The 19,397-nt window shown below is 42.7% G+C and overlaps 1 protein-coding gene across 1 annotated transcript in view; it reads left to right on the top strand.

Annotated features, from left to right (window-relative positions):
- The first annotated feature begins 1,325 nt into the window (after positions 1-1,325).
- The window catches only part of CAMK4 (calcium/calmodulin dependent protein kinase IV), a 291,927-nt gene continuing 273,855 nt past the window's right edge, over positions 1,326-19,397 (top strand). Inside the window, exon 1 of the mRNA XM_073344679.1 lies at positions 1,326-2,012. Within this exon, the coding sequence (XP_073200780.1) occupies positions 1,870-2,012 (143 nt within the window). The 5' untranslated portion in view covers positions 1,326-1,869. The remainder of the gene's footprint in view (positions 2,013-19,397) is intronic.

A 19,397-nucleotide genomic window follows, 5' to 3' on the forward strand; every position in this document is an offset into this window, starting at 1 on the left:
TCTGTATCCACAAAAAGAACAGGAGTACTTGTGGCACCTTAGAGACTAACAAATTTATTAGAGCATAAGCTTTCATGGGCTACAGCCCACTTCATCAGATGCATAGAATGGAACATATAGTAAGATTATATATATGTCTATATAATATCTATCTATCTTCCAATTTATGTGTGTGTGTGTGTATACATACATGTTTATATGGTAACTTCTGACTTATCTGTGTGTGTGTGTGTGTGTATATAAGTTGGAAGATTATAATAGATATTATATATATCGATATATATAATCTTCCAACTTATACACACACACACACACACAGATAAGTCGGAAGATAGATATATATTATATATATCTATATATAATCTTACTATAAGTTCCATTCTATGCATCTGATGAAGTGGGCTGTAGCCCATGAAAGCTTATGCTCTAATAAATTTGTTAGTCTCTAAGGTGCCACAAGTACTCCAATATTTTTAGTATAACTATAATACACACTTAGGCCTGATAAGGCAAAAACCCATTTGCCTTTATTCATTTGAGTAAAATTAAACGTGTAAATATACTCAGAACTAGAGCCCAATTCAGTCTCCATGTGCTATAAATGCAGTGGTATGTTCTTAATGTTTGTAATGTAGCAGTGCAGTAAATAAGGGGAGCTGCTATTGGAGTGTAATCATTTACAGTTAAAGAGATACTGCCACGTAGTGAAGACAACTTTTAGTACTGGTGCTTAAAGCAAAGACACGATGCTTCTGAAGAAGTGAGCTGTAGCTCACGAAAGCTTATGCTCTAATAAATTGGTTAGTCTCTAAGGTGCCACAAGTCCTCCTTTTCTTTTTGCGAATACAGACTAACACGGCTGTTACTCTGAAACCGATGCTATGAATGTAAATGAAAACGGGACACACCTCTCCCCTAGTTTATAACCAGTCTCTTGCAGTATTCGCAACCCAGACTTTGTAGCGTTATGGCATTGCACGAGAATCTGAAAGTGAAACTCACTAGTGGGGGCTGGGGAGTGAAACTAGCCCGTTAATTTTCCTTCCCGAGATGAGTGAAGGGCAGAAAAACAGCCGGTTTATAACCAAGAGATTTTAGTAACAATAAGAAAAGTCTGAAAAAATAGATGCGATCTTTAGTTTAACAGTCGCTCGGGGGAGTGCTAGCGGGGGGAGAAGGAACAGCTCGGGGCGTTAGGTTCTTACAGTGCTTCTTCCCTTCTGACAGAGCATCTTCCAGTCTGCTGCGAGGGCCGGAGAGGAACCCAGAGCGCATTAGGGCCCCGGGGAAAGGCGGCGCGGCAGGCAGGTACCCTGATATACTTACTGGCTGCAGCTCACATACAGGCAGAGAGAGGCTGCTGGGGGCCCGGTGCCAGTGGGAGGCTCTGCGCTCGCTCAGCCGATCCCGGGACTGGCTCCAGCATCACTTTAATGGGAAGTGGATGGCGATGGCAGCAGCCCAGCAAGTAAAGAAACCGCAAGCGTGGCTCTAGGCGCTGCTCCCGCCCCTGGATGCCCCCGCTCACACCTTCCACGCGCCGGGACCGAGCCGCTGCGGGAGGGCTGGGGCGGCTTTGCTGTGGGCTCCCCTGGGAGCTGCAGCCCCCGCTCCCCACCGCGGTGTGTGTTGCCGCTGCCGCCGCCGCCGCCCCCGGACCCCCGTCCGCTCCCTCCCCGCCTGCCTCTGCCGGGCGGTTGGCAGCGCAGCAGCTGCTGAGGCTGGAAGTTTTCCTGGCAGCGCGGGAGAGGAGCCGCGGCCGCTGCTGAGGGCGAGGCGGGGGGGAGCGCCGAGCCCGGCCGCCTTCGCGCTCGGATTCCGCAGCCTGGCCGGAGCGGGAGGCAGCCGCCGGCCGGCCGGGGTCCCGGCATGCTGAAAGTCACCGTGCCCTCCTCGTCCTCCAGCGCCTCCGCCGCGGGCAGGGCGGGGGGCGCGGCGCCCGACTACTGGATCGACGGCTCCAACAAAGACACCCTGGCCCATTACTTCGAGCTGGAGTCGGAGCTGGGACGGTAAGGAACGGGCGGCTGCCGCCCTGGGCGAGGGGCATTTCCGGGGCATCCTCCGCTGCGCGGGGCGGCGGAGCCGGCGGCTTTGGCTTGTGGCCGCGACTGGGGAGGGCAGGATCCCACGCGTGCAACCGGTGTCAGAGGCTGCGGGGACTTTTCCCTTGCGAGGTGGGGCTGGCTGCCCCCCCCCACCCCGCCTGCTGCATTTCCTTTGAGTGTGGTTCGTATTTAGAGTCTCTCCCCCGACCCCTCATGCTGGCTTCTTTCTATGAGGGGTGCCTGAAACTGGAGGGGAGAGATGTGACAGCCAGGGAGACCGCCTCTTCCCCAGTGCTGTTGGCTCTATGGCAGTTCCCCTACATGTAGAGTATGCAGCATTTCCTAGATCCCCGCGTTTCCAGGGCTAGAGGGAGATGAAGACTTACGGGGGGTTTGGGTTTTTTGGCTGGGGAGGGGACAGTCAAGATGATGTTAGTGATGGTAAACTTTTTGTTTTTGCTGTTTAAGACCAGTGACATGGGAAATTAAACTTAAATACCAGCTTGCTTTAGTGGCTTTTCAGTAGTGAAGGGGAGAATGAATCACTTAAAACAGTTGCAAGCAGGATTATAAACTGACATGTTGATACAAAGAGAAACCCTGTATGGGAACAATTTAGCACTAATTATCTGGGAAGAGCCTAAACTATTAGGCTTCCCTGTACTGGTGTGTGTGTGTGTGGTGGGGGGCGGCGGAAGAGAATATATATTCCAAATACCATCTGGAGATCATGTCCTCATGGTGACCAGCATGTACAGCTATTGCCCTTCACCTGTGACCTGCCTACTTTGGTTTGACAGAGATGGCACCATAACTATTTTGAGAAGTAGACATTTCACCTTTTTGCTCACTCTAAGGTTTACAGTATTTAACACATTTCAGGGTTGCCTCTTTTGTACTAGGAAAGCTCAAGATGAGGCATTTACTGCTGTTGTCTATCAATTACAGTGTCTTGATGATGAATGCACCCTGATTTCAATAGCTGAAAAAGTTAAACTGTAAATGATGGTCCAAAGAGGTGTCAGTATTTTTGTGCTGGATGCATATCTGTCCATTTTGCAGGTGTGCACGCATGTTCAAACACAGAAAACAAATTCGGTTCAGAATGAAAGTCATGCAAGTCCTATGTTAAAAGGAAAATACCAGTTAATTTCTTAAGAAAAACACACTATTGGCCCAATCCTTTAAATGCTTAGCCATGTGAGTAACTTACATAAGTAGAGTTACCCACATAAGTGTTTGTAGAATCTGGGCTTAATACTGTGCAGAGTGACTGTTCAGAATTTCTGTGAATCGGCCACACTTATAAGTAAATTGACAGTCTAATTCTGAGTTTTTATACTAGACATGTTTGTATGAATTTGGGCACGCTGCTGCAGTCCTTACTCAGGCAAAGTTGCCATTGAAGTAATGAGCCACAGAGAACATGCAACAATGGGTGTTACCATATACACTGTAACGAGAGTGATCAGGTAAGGTTGTTTCATGTTCTCTGTGTATATAAAATCTCCGCACTGTATTTTTCACTGCATGCATCTGATGAAGTGAGCTGTAGCTCACGAAACAACCTTACCTGATCACTCTCGTTACAGTGTGTATGGTAACACCCATTGTTGCATGTTCTCTGTGTATATAAAATCTCCCCACTGTATTTTCCACTGCATGCATCCAATGAAGTGAGATCTAGTTCACAAAAGCTTATGCTCAAATAAATTTGTTAGTCTCTAAGGTGCCATAAGTATTCCTTTTTTATATCTGTGTAGAATTTTCTGTATCAGTATAGAATTATTAGCAGATGATATTGCATTTAGAAGTGGAAAATAAAAGAATTGATGTGATGCAGTAACATGTATAATAGGGATGGATGAGTTGTCATAAACTTTACAGAGTAGGAAGTAAAATGAGATCAACGATCTCGTAGTGAAAAATTTCACAGATGACAGCGCAGTTGCATCAGTTTATTCACAGAAGGACTTGTAATTACAATGTTTTTACCTGAAAGGAAAAGTAAATCCTTGAACTGACATGGTTGCATGTTTAAAAAAAAACAAAATCTTATTGGCTGTTGAGTATTTGGCTAACATTCCTCCCTTTTTGTCACTTATGATGATGATTGCACATACCATATAGATAATAACTTGAACCGAAAGGCCTTCATGAATGATATTCTATGCATTTGACTTTAACAATACAGCACTTGTTAATACTCTGTAGGTGGCAGAATTGGTGAGTTGTATATTTTCTGTATCTTGCCCAGTGTGTCTTTCAGCTGAGAGTTTGCATTTCACAATATCCTGAGAAAAGGTTTTGCAGCAATGTTAAACATAAAATACTACACTTGTAGTATCCCAGAAACATAAAATCTTTTATGTACTATCAGGTACAGAGTTTATGCAATTGAGATTAGTATAAAGAGATTATTTGAAGAGGAGAGGTAAAATTATGTAACAAATGACTCCTTTGATACTCAATGCATTTTTTAAAAAAAGGCAATTTAAGTTGTGAACATATCTGCAGATATCATTTTTATTGGAATTGTATTGAATATAATTTATTTTGGTATGGCAAATTTTATGCACTCCGTATCTTGAATCAGAAAGTGACAGAAAAGTTTAATGTTTCTAATGTATTGATTGTTGGCAGAGCCAACAGCTCATACACAGTTTGACTATTAGGGAATATTTCTGGCTGGGTCGCTAGAGTTATTCCCTCATTGTCAAAAAATGACAGCGGACTCTTCTGTGCACATGAACCATCATCAGAAACCTTCTGGGCTAACTTCTCATTTAAAGTATAGCCTCGCTAGTGTAATCCTCATCAAGGTCCTTATCCTGAGAGTATTAAGCACCCAGAGTTCCCATTGTATTTCCAATGGGAATTGGGAAAGCACTGTGCACTCAGGCCCCAATCCACAAAGATACTTAGATGCTTAAACCCCAGACTTAGACACCTAAGTCCTGGTTTTTGCCTCCACTGTGATCCACAAAACTTGCACTGAATCCTGTAGGTGCCAAAATTCACTCAATGCCTATATTTTTTTAGAGTACACGTTTCTTAGGAGATTCAGTAGGTATGCTGAGAGGCTGCCTACCAGGTCAAATCCTAATCAAAATCTGGCCAGGATGGCAGTGGTGGTAGCCAGATTAGAACTTTTAGTCCAGTGGTTAGAACATTTGTCTAGGATGTAGGAGGCCCAGGTTCAATGCCCTTCCCTGCCTGAGCAGGGAGAAAGGATTTGAAAAGGGTCTCCTACCTCTCAGCTTAGTGGCTAGAGTCCTTACCTGTGGGATATGCTGATGTGGGGGCTCCCTCAATCTCTCCTGTACAAGCTGTTTCATTGGGGATAAATAATGAAAGTGTGATTGGAGCAAGGGGATTGGACTGTCTGTCTTCAACTTCTAAGGTGGGTGGCCAAACCACCGGTTTACAGAGTCTCTTTCTTGCTCATGTGCCCAATGACTGTTCCACTGAGCCCAGTGGTTAGGGAACTCACCTGGGAGGTGGGAGGCCATAGGTTTTGTTCCCCTGCTCCAATCACTTTCATTATTTATACCTAATGGATCTGCTTCAAGAGAAGAGACTGAGGGAGCACCACATCAGAATATCCCATAGCTTAGCAGTTAGAGCACTCTTCTGAGAGGTAGAAGAACCCTGCTCAGATCCTTTCTTCCCCACTCTGGCAGAGAAGAGAATTATGGGAGATCCAGGTTCAACACTGGCAAATCTTTTAGCCCAGTGGTTAAAGCAATCAGGTGAGTGGGCATGGCACTGGTGCCACTGTTTTGTGTGGAGTGAGGCAGCTGCCCAACTCACTACCACAAGAAGCTATGTAGGTGCTTAAGCTGCCTGACTCCAGGAGAGGGGTTCCAGTTTGGGGATCATCTGTGCAGAGAGAGATACCTCTCTGCAGCCCAGACTTAGCACTGTTCCTGTGGATTTTTTTTCCTAGGTGCCTAAAAATTAGGCATTGCAACACACAGTGCGGCAACGCCTAAATCTCTTTGTGTATCCAGGCCTCAATCCCTAATGACACAATGCAGGGTGAGCTCAAGTACTTGTGTGCTGTGAACCCACCATCTTTTAGTGATGCTGAGTGAGCCGTGCTAACATCTTATGTTAATAATCCTGTTCATGAAAGCTGTTATATAGCAGTAATTGAAAGGGAATTCTAAAGTCAGGTAACAGCAATTGTTTTAGCAGCATTATTGTTATAGAAATGGGTTAATTTTGCATATGTTTAGAAGGCAATAATACATTTTATTTGAAACTCTAAGTCAGTGCTGTCTGCTGTCATATCACCTTGCAGAACTTCATGTGACGACAACCTACAAAACAGCTTTGTAGTTCCTCTTCATAAATAGATCACCTACAGAGTTGCATGTCGTACAGACTGTGCTTTCTGTGCCCAGTTGAGAAGCTCAGTTTGTTTTGGGTGTTAAACTATATGTATACCACTCGGGTTTTTTTGTTTTGTTTTTGACACAATCTTTGCTTGCTACAATGGTGGGTTATTCTGCAGTACACCCCAAAAAAAAAAAAAAAAGAAAACGCTTTTTGAGGTAGGCCAATCTTGATTGCCTTACTAATACAAGTAGTCCCATTAAGATTTCGCAAATAGGGTGAGCAGGATTTTGGCCTTTATGGAGTTAATAACTGAGACTTTCATATTTTCAAGTTGGCTTCATAAACTAGATCTTTTAGCTCTGTAATTTGATCTTTGTATTAAAAGAACACTGTGGTCTCGATTCTAGTATTGAATGTATTAATTCATTGTTTTACACTGACTCATTGTTCAGTTATTTTTTGCCAGACAAGTCTCTTCCCCCCTCCTCCCAAATGCATATATTTTTGGAAAGTGCAAGTGTTGAACCAGAGTCTGTAACAATGAGCTCTGACAATGTAGTAGCTTTGGAGTTAGGCTACTCTGTCCCATCTGTCTCTAATTAACAAATTTCTACCCTGAGTTATGTCATGTATAAATAATTGAATACTTATCAAAGCAGCCTGAACAAGTACTTGAAAAGATTATTCTCTTCTGCCTCTCTAAGGCCTGGTCCTGCAAACACGAATTAATATGACGCTTGCTCTGAGTAGTTGTATTGAAGTTGCTGTAGAAAGCACTGTCCTGGTAGTATTTTCGGGATCTGGCTGTCTGCTCACAAGTGTTGTTATTTCTATAAAAATAGGATAAATTAATATGCCATTTATGTAGGAACTTTCCACTTTCCACTAATTGAATTAAAGGTTAATTCAGAGCAAACTTGTACTGTAATGCCATAAAAGAAGAGAAATTTAAAAATCATTTACTTTCTTAGTAGAACTGCCTGTGGTTAAGGGATGCCAGATCAAATCCTTATACATGTAGAACTCCTATTGAAGCTGCAGTAAAATAGAGAACTAACCGATGTGCAAGGAACGAAGGACTGGACCCTAATATCAATTAACAGAAAAAATGCGGTCACCACAGCAAAAAGGCATCAGAGATTGGCAATTCGGTACAGTAAGAATGTTTGGAAGTTCCCGAGCTGATGACTCAAGAAACATCCTTTATTAACCCTTTCAACCCTGTTTAAATCTCTTACTACCTGTATTTTCAGAAGAGTGTTATTGGTGGTACAAAGACTTGCATCTTCCTAATTCACTTTCAAATAAGACAATATTTTAGTATTGAGCATCCAAGTCCAAATGTCACAAGTCAAATTCCACGCTCAGTTACTTTGTGGAGCCCATTTAGCCTTCAACTTTAATGGGGTGGCAGGGATGTGTAATTAAAGTCAGAAATGGCCTAATTCATTCATGCTTTTGAGCTTTAATCAAACATCAGTACAAAGATGTGTCTGGCCACTTCGAATTGCAAGAATATGAGTTTCCAAAGCAGCACAGAATTTGGTCCACTCTTTTTTTTCTTAATCGTAAAATTTGCTTGCTAATGCTTAAGGACTAGGAGAAATTCTGGTCTTCCTGAAGTCAGTGGCAAAACTCCTGTTGACTTCAATGTGGCCAGGATTTAATCTAATCTGTCATCTATGCCTTATTCAGGCAAGACTCTCCCTAGCTGGAATGAGGATTGCAGAATCTAAACCTAAATCTCTGAGACGGCTCAAGAAATGGGTAACTGAAAATAGAGCTTTTTCACTACTGCTTATTTGAGTCTCACCTTGATAGTACTGTGACTGAAGTATTATTACCATATCATGGTTAGAACATAGTCTATATGAAATGAGTTTGCTGATTCAGTCTACAGTAATTCCCAGTGGACAAAGGTGTCCACACAACAACTGTTAACTTTGTTGGCTTCCACAATGTTTGTTTTCTCTGCTAAGCCTGCCATGTTTCTCCAGGAATGGCCTAAAGCTCATCAGTGGGGCAGTGTGCAGAAGCTGCTCCTACATGCTCTGTAGGAAAATAGAGGAGTTCAGTTTTCAGTGCAGTCAATGATACCTTTCATGGGACCTAAATTCATCTTATAACATATAATTTGTTTATACTGTAATGTGAGCAAAGTTTTTCAAACCAAACAAAATAGACTACTGATTGGGACATGCAGATACTTATTTTCAATTACAGATGCATTGAAAGATGTGCTACCTGGGGAATAAACACAAAATGGATTTGTTTTTTAGAGGTTATCAGGTCCAGTTCTATTACCATGCATACTTTAGAAAAGTAATGCATACATCCTGAACAATATTTTTATTTTGTGTGCAAGATGTCTGTCATTTGCCCTATATATAGTTGTAAACTAGACAGGATATATAGGGGGGATGGGGTTTAAACACTCTTAAATCAAGAATTAGGGTTTCTGAATGGGCAGTGACAGAATATACTGTGTTTCCAGAGTATTACATTGTATTTGCATACTGACCCCTTATTAGTTAATATGCAGAATGTCTTGTACTGTGAACCAAGTGAACCTTTCAATTTCTTTTGTAGAATAAGTGCTGGAGGTGGTTTGAAATGGTTGCTGTAGGTGGATCTTTCTGTATAATTTTCACAGCTTGTTTGTGTTTATGGAAGGACTGTTAAAATGGAGAATGTTACTCTCCAGAGAACAGTTTATATTTATTATTTCTATGGCATTATTTGTTCCAGAAGCTATCCATCTTTGTGGTGGCTTTTTGGTTTTAAAAAAATATCTAGAAAATTTGTATTTGTCACATGAAAAATTAATACTTACCCTTGAGGTAAAAATTCTTAGAAATACTGCAGATGTGTCTGGGCTTCAGAAACTGAAAATAATGGAGTTGTATCAGTTACTTTAGGATGTGAGAGAGATGTTTGAGAAGCTATGAGGAATTCTGCAAAAGCACTATAATCTGCAGTCCAGAACTAAGAAAGCTGTTTGTTTAACTCATCGCAGAAAACCTATATGAGAAATAGAATACATGTATTTCAAGTGTTGCCAGAAATTTTTCTCCAAATGGGACTTTATTATAACAACCTTAAATTATTGTTTAGATGGGCCAGTGCTTGCCCTAAGTTTGATGGAGCCCTGTATGGTACAAAAGAGATGTACAAGGCCCATCCAGTTATCTCCATGGCTGTGACTAGGCCTATGATGTGTGAATAACCCGGGCTGGAGGTGACTGCATGAGGTAGTATAGGTAGATGGCTACCAGTGATAGATGTCTTAATGCCTGCTGCTTGTTGGCATAGAAAATGATCATATCAAAAAAAAAAAAAAAAACAACCAAACAACCCACCCCCAACTATAAGTGGTGGCCCTTGTGAAATAATAATACTCAGCACTTCAATAGCACTTGTCATCTGTAGATCTCAAAATCCTTGGTAGAGGAGGGTAATGGTCCCCAACAGATGAGTTGGGAGACAGCGTGGAGAAGTTAAGTGAGTTGGCCATGGTAATCTAAGGGCCAAATCTGGAAGACCAAAGTAGGCCGCCTCCTCTCCCAGCCTGGTGTACTATCCATTGGACTATTCTGCCTCCCTAATGGTGAACTATCTCTCATTGGTATCCAGCTGGATACCAGTCACTAATGTAGCCTTGTAAAGAGAGAGTTTCTCACGCTAACCTTTCCGTTGAACAAAGATGCAAAGACATGCATGTGTATTAAGCTGTGTGTGTACAGCACCTATCAGCATTAGGAGTTAAGTACATACACTGAGAAGAAAATATACTTCATTGTATCTACCTGTGTTGTGTCATCACAATGTAGCAGAATTTAAACCATGTAATTTTGCACAGCTGCTACAGATTTAAAGTTATATCTATTCACCGTATTAAGGGCCTAATTCTGGCACTTTTGTTCATGTTAAGTAATCCCTCACTTTCTGAGAAGCACCATTGATTTCAAGGAGGCTACTTGTGGAATAAGGAATACTCAACTGGAGTAAGGTAGCAGATTTTGCCCATCCCCTCCCTTGAGTAGTGGTCCTGTCTCTCATTCATGGCGTGTCAGATATTATATACTTAGAAAATAAAAATGACAAGCTTGGCAAATAGCATTTCCCGGGGAATTAATGACTGGCCAAAGGTTAATGATCCTCAGCTTTTGCCTTGTGCTATCAACTTCCCCAGCCAGTCATTAATTCCCAGGAAATGCTTGTTCATTTAATTGTTATTGCTTAGAAACTAAAAGCTCTGTTCCAGCATCTTTTTCTTTTTAAAATACTATCTGGAATCAGACCCCAGGACTCTGTGAAATTCTCTGAAGCATATGGTATATAGAGTATGGAAACTTTTTGGGTGATGGGGGAGTGTTGTCTTTTGTGGTCTCTTCATTTTGCCCTCTTATTTCTCCATCATTGCCACCAAAGGCCTTTTCTGGGTGACTGTTCCTTTTGATGAAGGAGAGCTGGATGAAGCTCTTTCCAGAGCCCACCAGCACCACTTTTCAGCCTTGAGAAGTTGGCTCAAGAATGGCGAGAAAAAGGTGCTTCTCCCTTCTCCAGCTCAAGAGGGAGAGTCACTACCCATAGAACGTTCCCAGGTCTTTCTGTGCCAGGAAGTGAGATTGGTTTTCAAATTAGGCCCACATCTCCTGTAATGAGGCTGTAGGGTGGATTGTTGCATAGTACATTACAGTACAGAATTCTGTCCAAGCTGGCCCACCAGCTGGAAGAATGTTCCAGGGCAAGGTAAACAAGGTAGAACTTACCCAGGTTACCCCATGGAGGGGTGGGATAATGGAGAATTATCCTGGTGTGTCCTGGACAGCGCAGAGAACTTGTGGTTTGTGGGTGTTCTTGTTTTTTAATTATTGTAACTGAGTTTCTGAGGTCTACAAAGTCCAAACCTAATGTAATTTCCCTTTTAGTATTAAGATTTTTTGTGATCAGGAAAAGCAGGTTTTGACCACATTATAAAAGATATTCGCCTATCTTAAGAACTGTCAGCACATTAAAAGAGTAAGAACACTGTTGGAAATAGGACATGGAAGCCCGTTGTTGTTTTAAGTCCAAAACAACATTTATCAAATGCTCTAAGTTCCAATTAAATACATTTGATTATATATCCACACATTTGTGTTTTGGTATGTCATTACTTTTAAAATGGGAAGGTACATTCACCTAATGATTTTAGAATTAAATTTATGAAAACAACATGAATATGTATAAAAAGATATAGAGGATATCACTAAGTGTGTTATGGTTATTGCCATACATCTGTTCATTAGTGTAAAGATCTATTAGCTTTTTATTCTACACTAAAATAAATAAATAAATAAAATCTTTCTGAGACTAGCTTTCTGAAGTCAACAAAGTTTTTGGCTTTAGTTCACTTTCTGGTTTTCTGAAAAATGAAAGAATTGTAACTGCTGAGGGACCAAGCAGAGCATTGCAAACAATGTAAATGTCCCCTTTGAACTTCCTCTGCAAGGGATAGTGGAGAGAAATGATAAGCACAGATCACAGAGCTGTATCATCATTTTTTTTTATATGAATTCTAAATGCAAATAAGGAGTTGTCTGAGCAGCTCTTCCAGTATTTTGTTTGACAGTTTAGGTTATGTACTGTCCATAAACCACATAAGCAACTGCCATTGCCAATCAATAGGCGTTGTGCACTGGATGAAGAGACTAATGTTAATTCTTAAATGGATTATTTTAAAAGCTTGTAAAATATTCTGTCCTTTATAACTAGATAATTAGGTTATGTAGCTTTTTTCATGGGCAGAATACTTTATTATTTAATGTTTAAACATTACCTACATATCAGAAATGACAGTCCCTGCCCCAAATAGTTTACAGCCTGAACGGTAAGGTCTAACAGGTGGATGAGACCTCAAGAGGTAGCGGGGGAGTGCAGGATACTAAAATAGGGTATTTTAGCACAGATGAGTTGTACATGTGTGTGCTTGCACTCTCATTTATATATTTTTATCTATCTATAGTCTCAACTCATGAATAGTGTTAGTTTTTGGAAAGTTTGGGTTAAATAGGATTTTTTTGGGGGGAATTTAATGTTCTTGAACAAGAAATCAGATGTCTATTTGAAAGACTTATTGGTCATCAGAAGATAAGTAGGGTGCTAAATTTGGTCATGGAACTGATTGCAGGACTTGAAATGCATAACACGCTTAATATAAGGCTATGCAGAACAGAGTGCCAAGCTCCCTGATAGATAACTAATAAAACACGATTCCTTGGCACAAAGGCCTGAAGGGTGTCGGTGTTTGCCAAAGCCACAGGGCTCTGATCCTGGGCTTGCATATGAAATCACAGCTAGAGAGAGGCCCTTCTGCTATCAAAGCACATTGGGTAAAGAGAGGGGAGAATTGGTTCACTAGCTGACTGTTAGAAATGGTCAACATTTTTTTGTACTTCTGAAAATGATGTGAAACTCTAAGTTGTTGGGGGTGACTTTTAAAGACTAGTTAAAATGTTTTTAAAAATAGAGATTCTAGACAGTGTTTCTGAGAAACATTCAGCATTTTTCAGCCAGGACTGATTATATTGAAATGGGGTTTAAAAAAACCCATAATTTGCTGTTACTCCTTACAAAAGTGGGAAATTACTGGAGTGCAGGTCCTAAATAAGCCTGTAGACAGTTCACCTGCACATAATTCAAATTGCAGATCTTTTAGTTGTTCAGACTTTTTCTCCAGTACTGATGAAGGGCCAAAGTAGGCAGCTGTGCAATGTATGGAATTTTTATTAATTTCAAAGGAGGATTGGAGACCAACATTCTATGTGATTTCTGTGCACAACTGCTGGATTGAAGCCCCTGATTCCAAAGACCTAATCCTCATTTATCTGAAAAATCTTTGTCTCCTCTTTGCGTTTATATATCTCAATCTGCTTTTTATATGTTCTAATTAATTTGGTCTCCAAACACCATTGTCCCTGATTTACAGATGAGCAAATTAAGTTACAGGAAGCTTAAGGGCTGGATCATACCTCTCTGATTTCTTCGTGCACATATCTCCTCCTGCCAATGCAGAAGGTGAAGCATACCATGTCCATGACATTCTTTTTCTGCTCCTAGCACCTGTGGAGGCAGGCCCTTTTGCAGTCATGAACCCTCTGCTATAATGATGTGTTTTGTAGGTTAACATAATGTAAAGCAACTGTCAGGAAGGACTGAAGGACAGATTTTCATCCAGACCTCAACTCAATCTCTGTTTTTCAATTTTTGTTTTTTTTGTGTGTGTGGTGTGTTTTTTTTTTTTTTCAGGTACAATTCTGTGCTTGCACTGAACAGTGGGCATTAATATTAATGGTTGGAATATCTAACTGCCTTTTTTGTGGGTGAAAGCAGGTATACTAATATATGTGAGTGCAATTTGCTATGATTACAAAATTCAGCTTTCTGTCCCCCAAAATCTAAGTGTTTTGTCTTAGAAGGGACAAAAGAAAATCATCTTCAGAAATGTATAAGTTGATTAGGCTCTCTTGTGAAATGGTACTGTTTTGCTTTGTTTACTGTAACAAAACAGTCTGATTTTTTCTTGGGTTCCTCTGACACCTTCATCTCTCCCTGTTGTCAACCTCTTGTTGACGTGTGGTGGAGTGTGTACAAACCCGCACTGGCCAGGCAAGGGTTAACAAACTGCTATGGGCTCACGCAGTTCTGCCCAACTACACCTGCCAGGCATGTCAGGCCTGGAAGAAGGGCCTGAAAAGGTGAAACTCAGCTCAGTTAGCAGTAGCCCTGGGAGGAGACCAGACCTTCAGTCCTCCTCTCCCAGAGGAGAGTGTAGCTGAGAACAGAGACTGCTTGCACAACTGCTGCCTATTTGAGCCCCCTCAGTGAAAGGTTTGTTGGCCTCCGAATGATTACGATTATTTTGTAACTCTTATTAGTGACTTACTGGGGGGAGGGGGCTGCTGAACTAGAATATACCTTGCCAGAGGCCACTTGAAGGAAGGGAGGTGTGTGAGAGTGAGTCGTCAGCCCCCGCCTCCACTTGTGGACCTCCGATAACCCTGAAAGGGATAGACTCAAGTGGGACTTGGCTGAAGGGCTGAATCTCCCATGCCTGGACCTGTATTGATGACTGTTTGGAGCCAGAGGTCTGGAGGCTGGATTAGTGCATGGCCCTGTCACAACCCAAGGGCACGGGAAACAAAGTCTGTGACAAATAGTTTATTAAATTCAAGGCCAGTTAGCCTTTTTGTGCGTGTGTGTGAGTCAATATATGTGTGACCCTTCTGCCTGTCAGAGTTGGCAGCAACAAGGGCCGGGTTCAATATCTAGTGGATTCATTCCAATAACACAATGCAAACCGGTTCGAGCCCCCACCCAGTGACCTGGGACAAATATATACCACCCCCGCTGGGCGCCTCCAAGAGGCAATACTTCCCCTCTCGCAAGTACATAGTCTGAGTGTAGCAAAAAGCCTTTTAATAACCGAGAGAAACAATGTGGCATTATGTTGGGGAAACACCACCAACAGGATTCGTAACACAACCCATGAGCAAAAAACCCACCCCAAGCAAATTGGGGCATGCCCTTTCCCTTTGGTTCTTGAGTCCAGCAACCCCAAATCACCCAAAGTCCCAAAAGTCAAATGACCCAAAAGTCTCTGTCCCCGGTCAGGGCAGCCCCAGAGTTCGAAAGTTTATCTGCAGAGCTTTACCTCCCAACCTGGGTGGAGAGAGGTAAGGGGCACCTTACATGATCTGAAGCTGACCGCCCCACAGCTCCATGGGCCTTCGCTCCGCTCCGCCAGCCGTCCCACAAACTGCTCCACAATATATCTTCAGGCTCCCCCACTACTTAACACAACACTCAGTGATTTCAGCTCTTAGTCAGTTCAGCTCTTTGGTGAATTCAGCTTGTAGTAGGGGAGCCTCAGTGCTGGTGCACCATTAGCCCAAAGTGAGCTCAGCAGCCTGTAACGAGACTCCTAATGGAATCAAAATTAGCTCTGATATTCCACAGTGGAGAGAGGAGAAAGTGCAATTAGCATGTAAGGCCCTCACCCAAGGGCCCATGCCACTAAGTATTAATACTTATCCCCAGCCTCTCTCAATTCACAGATTTTTGGAACCATGACCCTTGCCTAGCGAGTGCTACTTAGTTGATGGTGAGTCCCTCCATATAACAAAAGGCCAAGTACAGTTCCAAGCACAGTTCCCATAATCAGGGTAATAACAATTTATTCTTCCTGCCCCAATAATAGAGACACTGGGGATCCCACAGCAACCAAAGTGACCATTTGGGCAGCTAGGGCCTCATTCTAGGGGGGGTGGGTGTGCCTATGCAAATGAGATCGGCCCCTGAAGTTCTTTTCCACCACTTGCCACACCTCACCACCAGATGTCAGGGTGGAGCTCATCCTGACACTGCTTACATCTGTTTTCATCCCATTTTGGTATATACTAATACACACACATCATTGTCTTTAATCTTTTCTAAGGGAAGTCTGTCCAAACTGAAATTTGAACTAACCAGCTGTGTGCACTCTCATTACAACTTTGCCCTGGCTTATGTGAATCTTCCAAATGAGACTCTTCGTGTTTATTAAGTTACTTGAGGAGACTTTAAACAAAACTTAGAAGAAAATAACTCTTACTGCCAGTTAAAGAAAAACAGACACATATAGGCTATAGTGTCCATACTTCTCACATTTTAAGTTGTCTCCATTAATGTACTGTGCACTGAGTACTTAAGAAGAATGCATTTTATTAAAATTAGACCTTATCTTCATGGAAATGAGGCTTTTCCTAACCAAGTGAAATGATTCTTGGTTTGCTGGATGTTTGTAGCTTTTCTTGAACATGTTTTGAGTGCTATAGCCTCGTTCCTATTTATTCTTGAGATTTTTAAGTCTTTCCTTTGAAAATAGTGATATACCTGGATTTGAACTTGGGGTATGGATCAGACCTCATATCTTAGCCTGATCTCTGTTAAGGGTCTGCAAGAGGACTGTGCCAGGCCTGCAGCCTGCCTTGATGGGCAAACAAGCCCTGTTACAGAGCCAAATCTGGAAACTCCAGGATGTTCAGATTCTCTGATTTATACCAACATCCACAGGCATGCAAAATTACACAGTAAATTTAGTGCTTAAAATGAAATGTCCTTCACCAACAAAAATATCAGAAGTTATACTAACAGCTTAGAGAATGCAGCTGTAAGTTTCTCTGTTAACAGGGCAACTATTAAAACTATAATTGTATGCAATATTAGAATGAGCAAGTCTATGCAAAAAACAGACTTAACTCCACCCAAACCAAAGACCTAATGCTTAGTATTGTCAGGGCAAAGCTCAGGGTATGTCTACACAGCAGTGTAAACCTGATCTCAAGGCAAGCCCCCCTCACTCCTCTTGCATCCACACTGCAGTTGCCCTAATCCAGGGCTTGAAACCAGGATCCCAGGACCCTGCAGGGCTGGATGGTCCGAGCTTGGGTCAAGCCGGAACACAGTGTCCGAGCCCTATTGCTTTGCAGGGTAGACATGGCACCAGTTTACTTGAGTCCAAGAAATTAGCTGGAGGAATGCCAGAGTTCCTTGGGGCAACTTCCTTAGTCCTCTCTATGCTAACAATCTGCAATGTACTCTATTGCAAACGGAAGCCACCCCCCTTTGCGAATGACAGGTTGGTGTTAACCCATTGTCTTCTGATCACCAATCTGCAAGCACAGTATCAGAGAGCTTCCAGGGTCTGAAATGGACATCGATCTGATCAAGTCTTTTGCAAAGTGAGCTGCTTCTTGGCCACTAGAGCACAGCCAGATTTTGGTGAATCTGTGGCGTGAGGCCAGTAGAACTGTGGATTTCAGCAAAAGCACCAGAAATACTGGCAGATAGCTAAAAAGCTGGAAACTCTGCAGAGTTTCTGGACAGGTAATCAGTGCAGTAAGTGAATTAAGAGGCTAAAGAGTGAATACAGGAAGACAAGGGATAAGAATTGCACGTCGGGCAACTTGCCAACGACATGCCCCTTTTATGATAACTTTGACCGGGTCTGGGCACCGCGCCCAGCACAGAGCCAACCGTGTTTCATGACGACCTGGTGAGGCAGGATGGTGCCCTGCCGTCCACCAGAAAGCAGCATGGGACTGGTTGAAGCCAACAGCAGGCTCCCAGCCAGGATCATGAAGTGACTTTTTTAATTAAACCAGTCCCAGAGCCGGGTGTGGATCAGGATCAACAGCAGATTCCCATTCCCTACTTGGAAGAGCTGTTTGCCGCCAAGGAACAGGCTGCAGCCAAGCCTGCTGAGAACTCCATGGGGACAGAAGCCTCCCCGGAGCTGGGTAAGTGTCTGATTTAAATTTACTGTTTATTATTACATTAACAGGAGGGATTTCTGCTTTAAGAAGCAATGCAAAAATGGTGATCACTGTTTAGTCACTAATGGCGGATTGCATCATGGCATCTAGGCAGCCCTCCTCTTCCGATTTGCTATGGTCATTCTTGTTTTCCTGTCATTAATTAGAAATTTGCCACTATGCAGTCACTCTTCCTGGGTCTGTGCAGCTTCCTGTAAACAGTGAACTGTGTGTGTTTGGGAAACAGTATTCTGTATTCCCAAGCCAAGTCCATTTCTGTCAGAGGTAAGCCTGGTGGGGCGGATACTGGAGTGGAATCATGTTGCAGATTTCAGAGAGTTTTGCATACAGCAAGTAACAGGGAAAGCCATGTGTTTAATTGATACTCTCATGTTAGGCTGCTCTCTGGCTACCCAGCTCTGAAGGCAGTGCAGAAGTAAGGGTGGTATGGTAATGGGACCCGCGAGATCCCAGTCCTGCTGCAGGGCTCTACCCCCTACTTTTTTTTTGTCTGCCCCATTTTTCTGGCCTCCTTCCCTCGGATTTGCACCCCAGGTGGCTGCCCCGCTTGCCCTGTCCTGGTTAATGTCCTGATGGATACAATTGTGTTGAGAATTTTTAAGAAAAACACACTTCAGACCAAAAAATAGAGATTTTTTTTTCATAACTGGCCCAGCAAGCTCAGAGGTGCTGGGGCTATGAAGTGCCAGGCCCTGGCACAGATTAAGCACTGAGTCCATTCCCCTCCGGGATATGCTATTCGGTCACTGTTCGTTTGAATACTTCTGCTGCATACACTGCAAGTTTTCCTCCTTTAGTTTGGAATAACATCTCTCTCTGCCACTAGGGCACCACAAGAACAGTTATGTTTTTAAAAATATGAAAGGCCCGATATGACAGAAAAAGCTGTTTGCAGCAAGGGCTCTAGACACACCCACCTCTCTTCCATATGGCAATTAGTTATGAACTTTTTATGAAGCAGAGTAAAGGTTTTAATTTTAAATTTACCATTGCCTTTGCACTTCTTTAACTATGATTAACAAAGCTGTATCAAGAGACAGTGTGAGGACTGACGCATCCCCTTCACAATGTGTGTAGGTTCACTTTAGAACTGTTATATTTTTTGTCCTTGAATTCCACAGTTATTAATTCTGTGCTCCTCCACAGAGCTATTTTAAACAATAACACCCTGTTTCTTGTCCTGTTTCAGGACTCTCAGCCCATCCTGCCTGCTGTTCTTCAGGAACTCGATCTCTGGCCCAACGTACTCACGGACCATTCCAAAAGGAAGCGCTTCTGTGATGAAGTTATAATCAATGTTCTTGAGAGGGCAGACCAGCAGGTCCAGTATCAGAAGAAGGATAAAAGACTGAAACAACAGCATGCTGAGAGGCAGGAGGAAAGGCTAAGGCATGCTGCCCAGGGGGAGGACAGGGTAAACAGTTACTGGAACAGGAGCGGCAGCTAAGTGGGGAGGACAGAGCCCAACAGAGAAAACTGTTCCAGAAAGTCCTGTCTATAATGGCTACAAGAATATTGGTCCCTGCTGCCTCTCCCATGGCATGATGCCCCTGCAACATACCCTCAGCTCAGGAGTAGCTTAGACAATTCCCTGTTGGGGCGGCCCCTGTATTCAGGACTCATTAGTTGCTGGGCAGGACAATTAAAC

The sequence above is a fragment of the Lepidochelys kempii genome, chromosome 5, assembly GCF_965140285.1.
Source record: "Lepidochelys kempii isolate rLepKem1 chromosome 5, rLepKem1.hap1, whole genome shotgun sequence".
Lineage (NCBI taxonomy): Eukaryota > Metazoa > Chordata > Testudines > Cheloniidae > Lepidochelys > Lepidochelys kempii.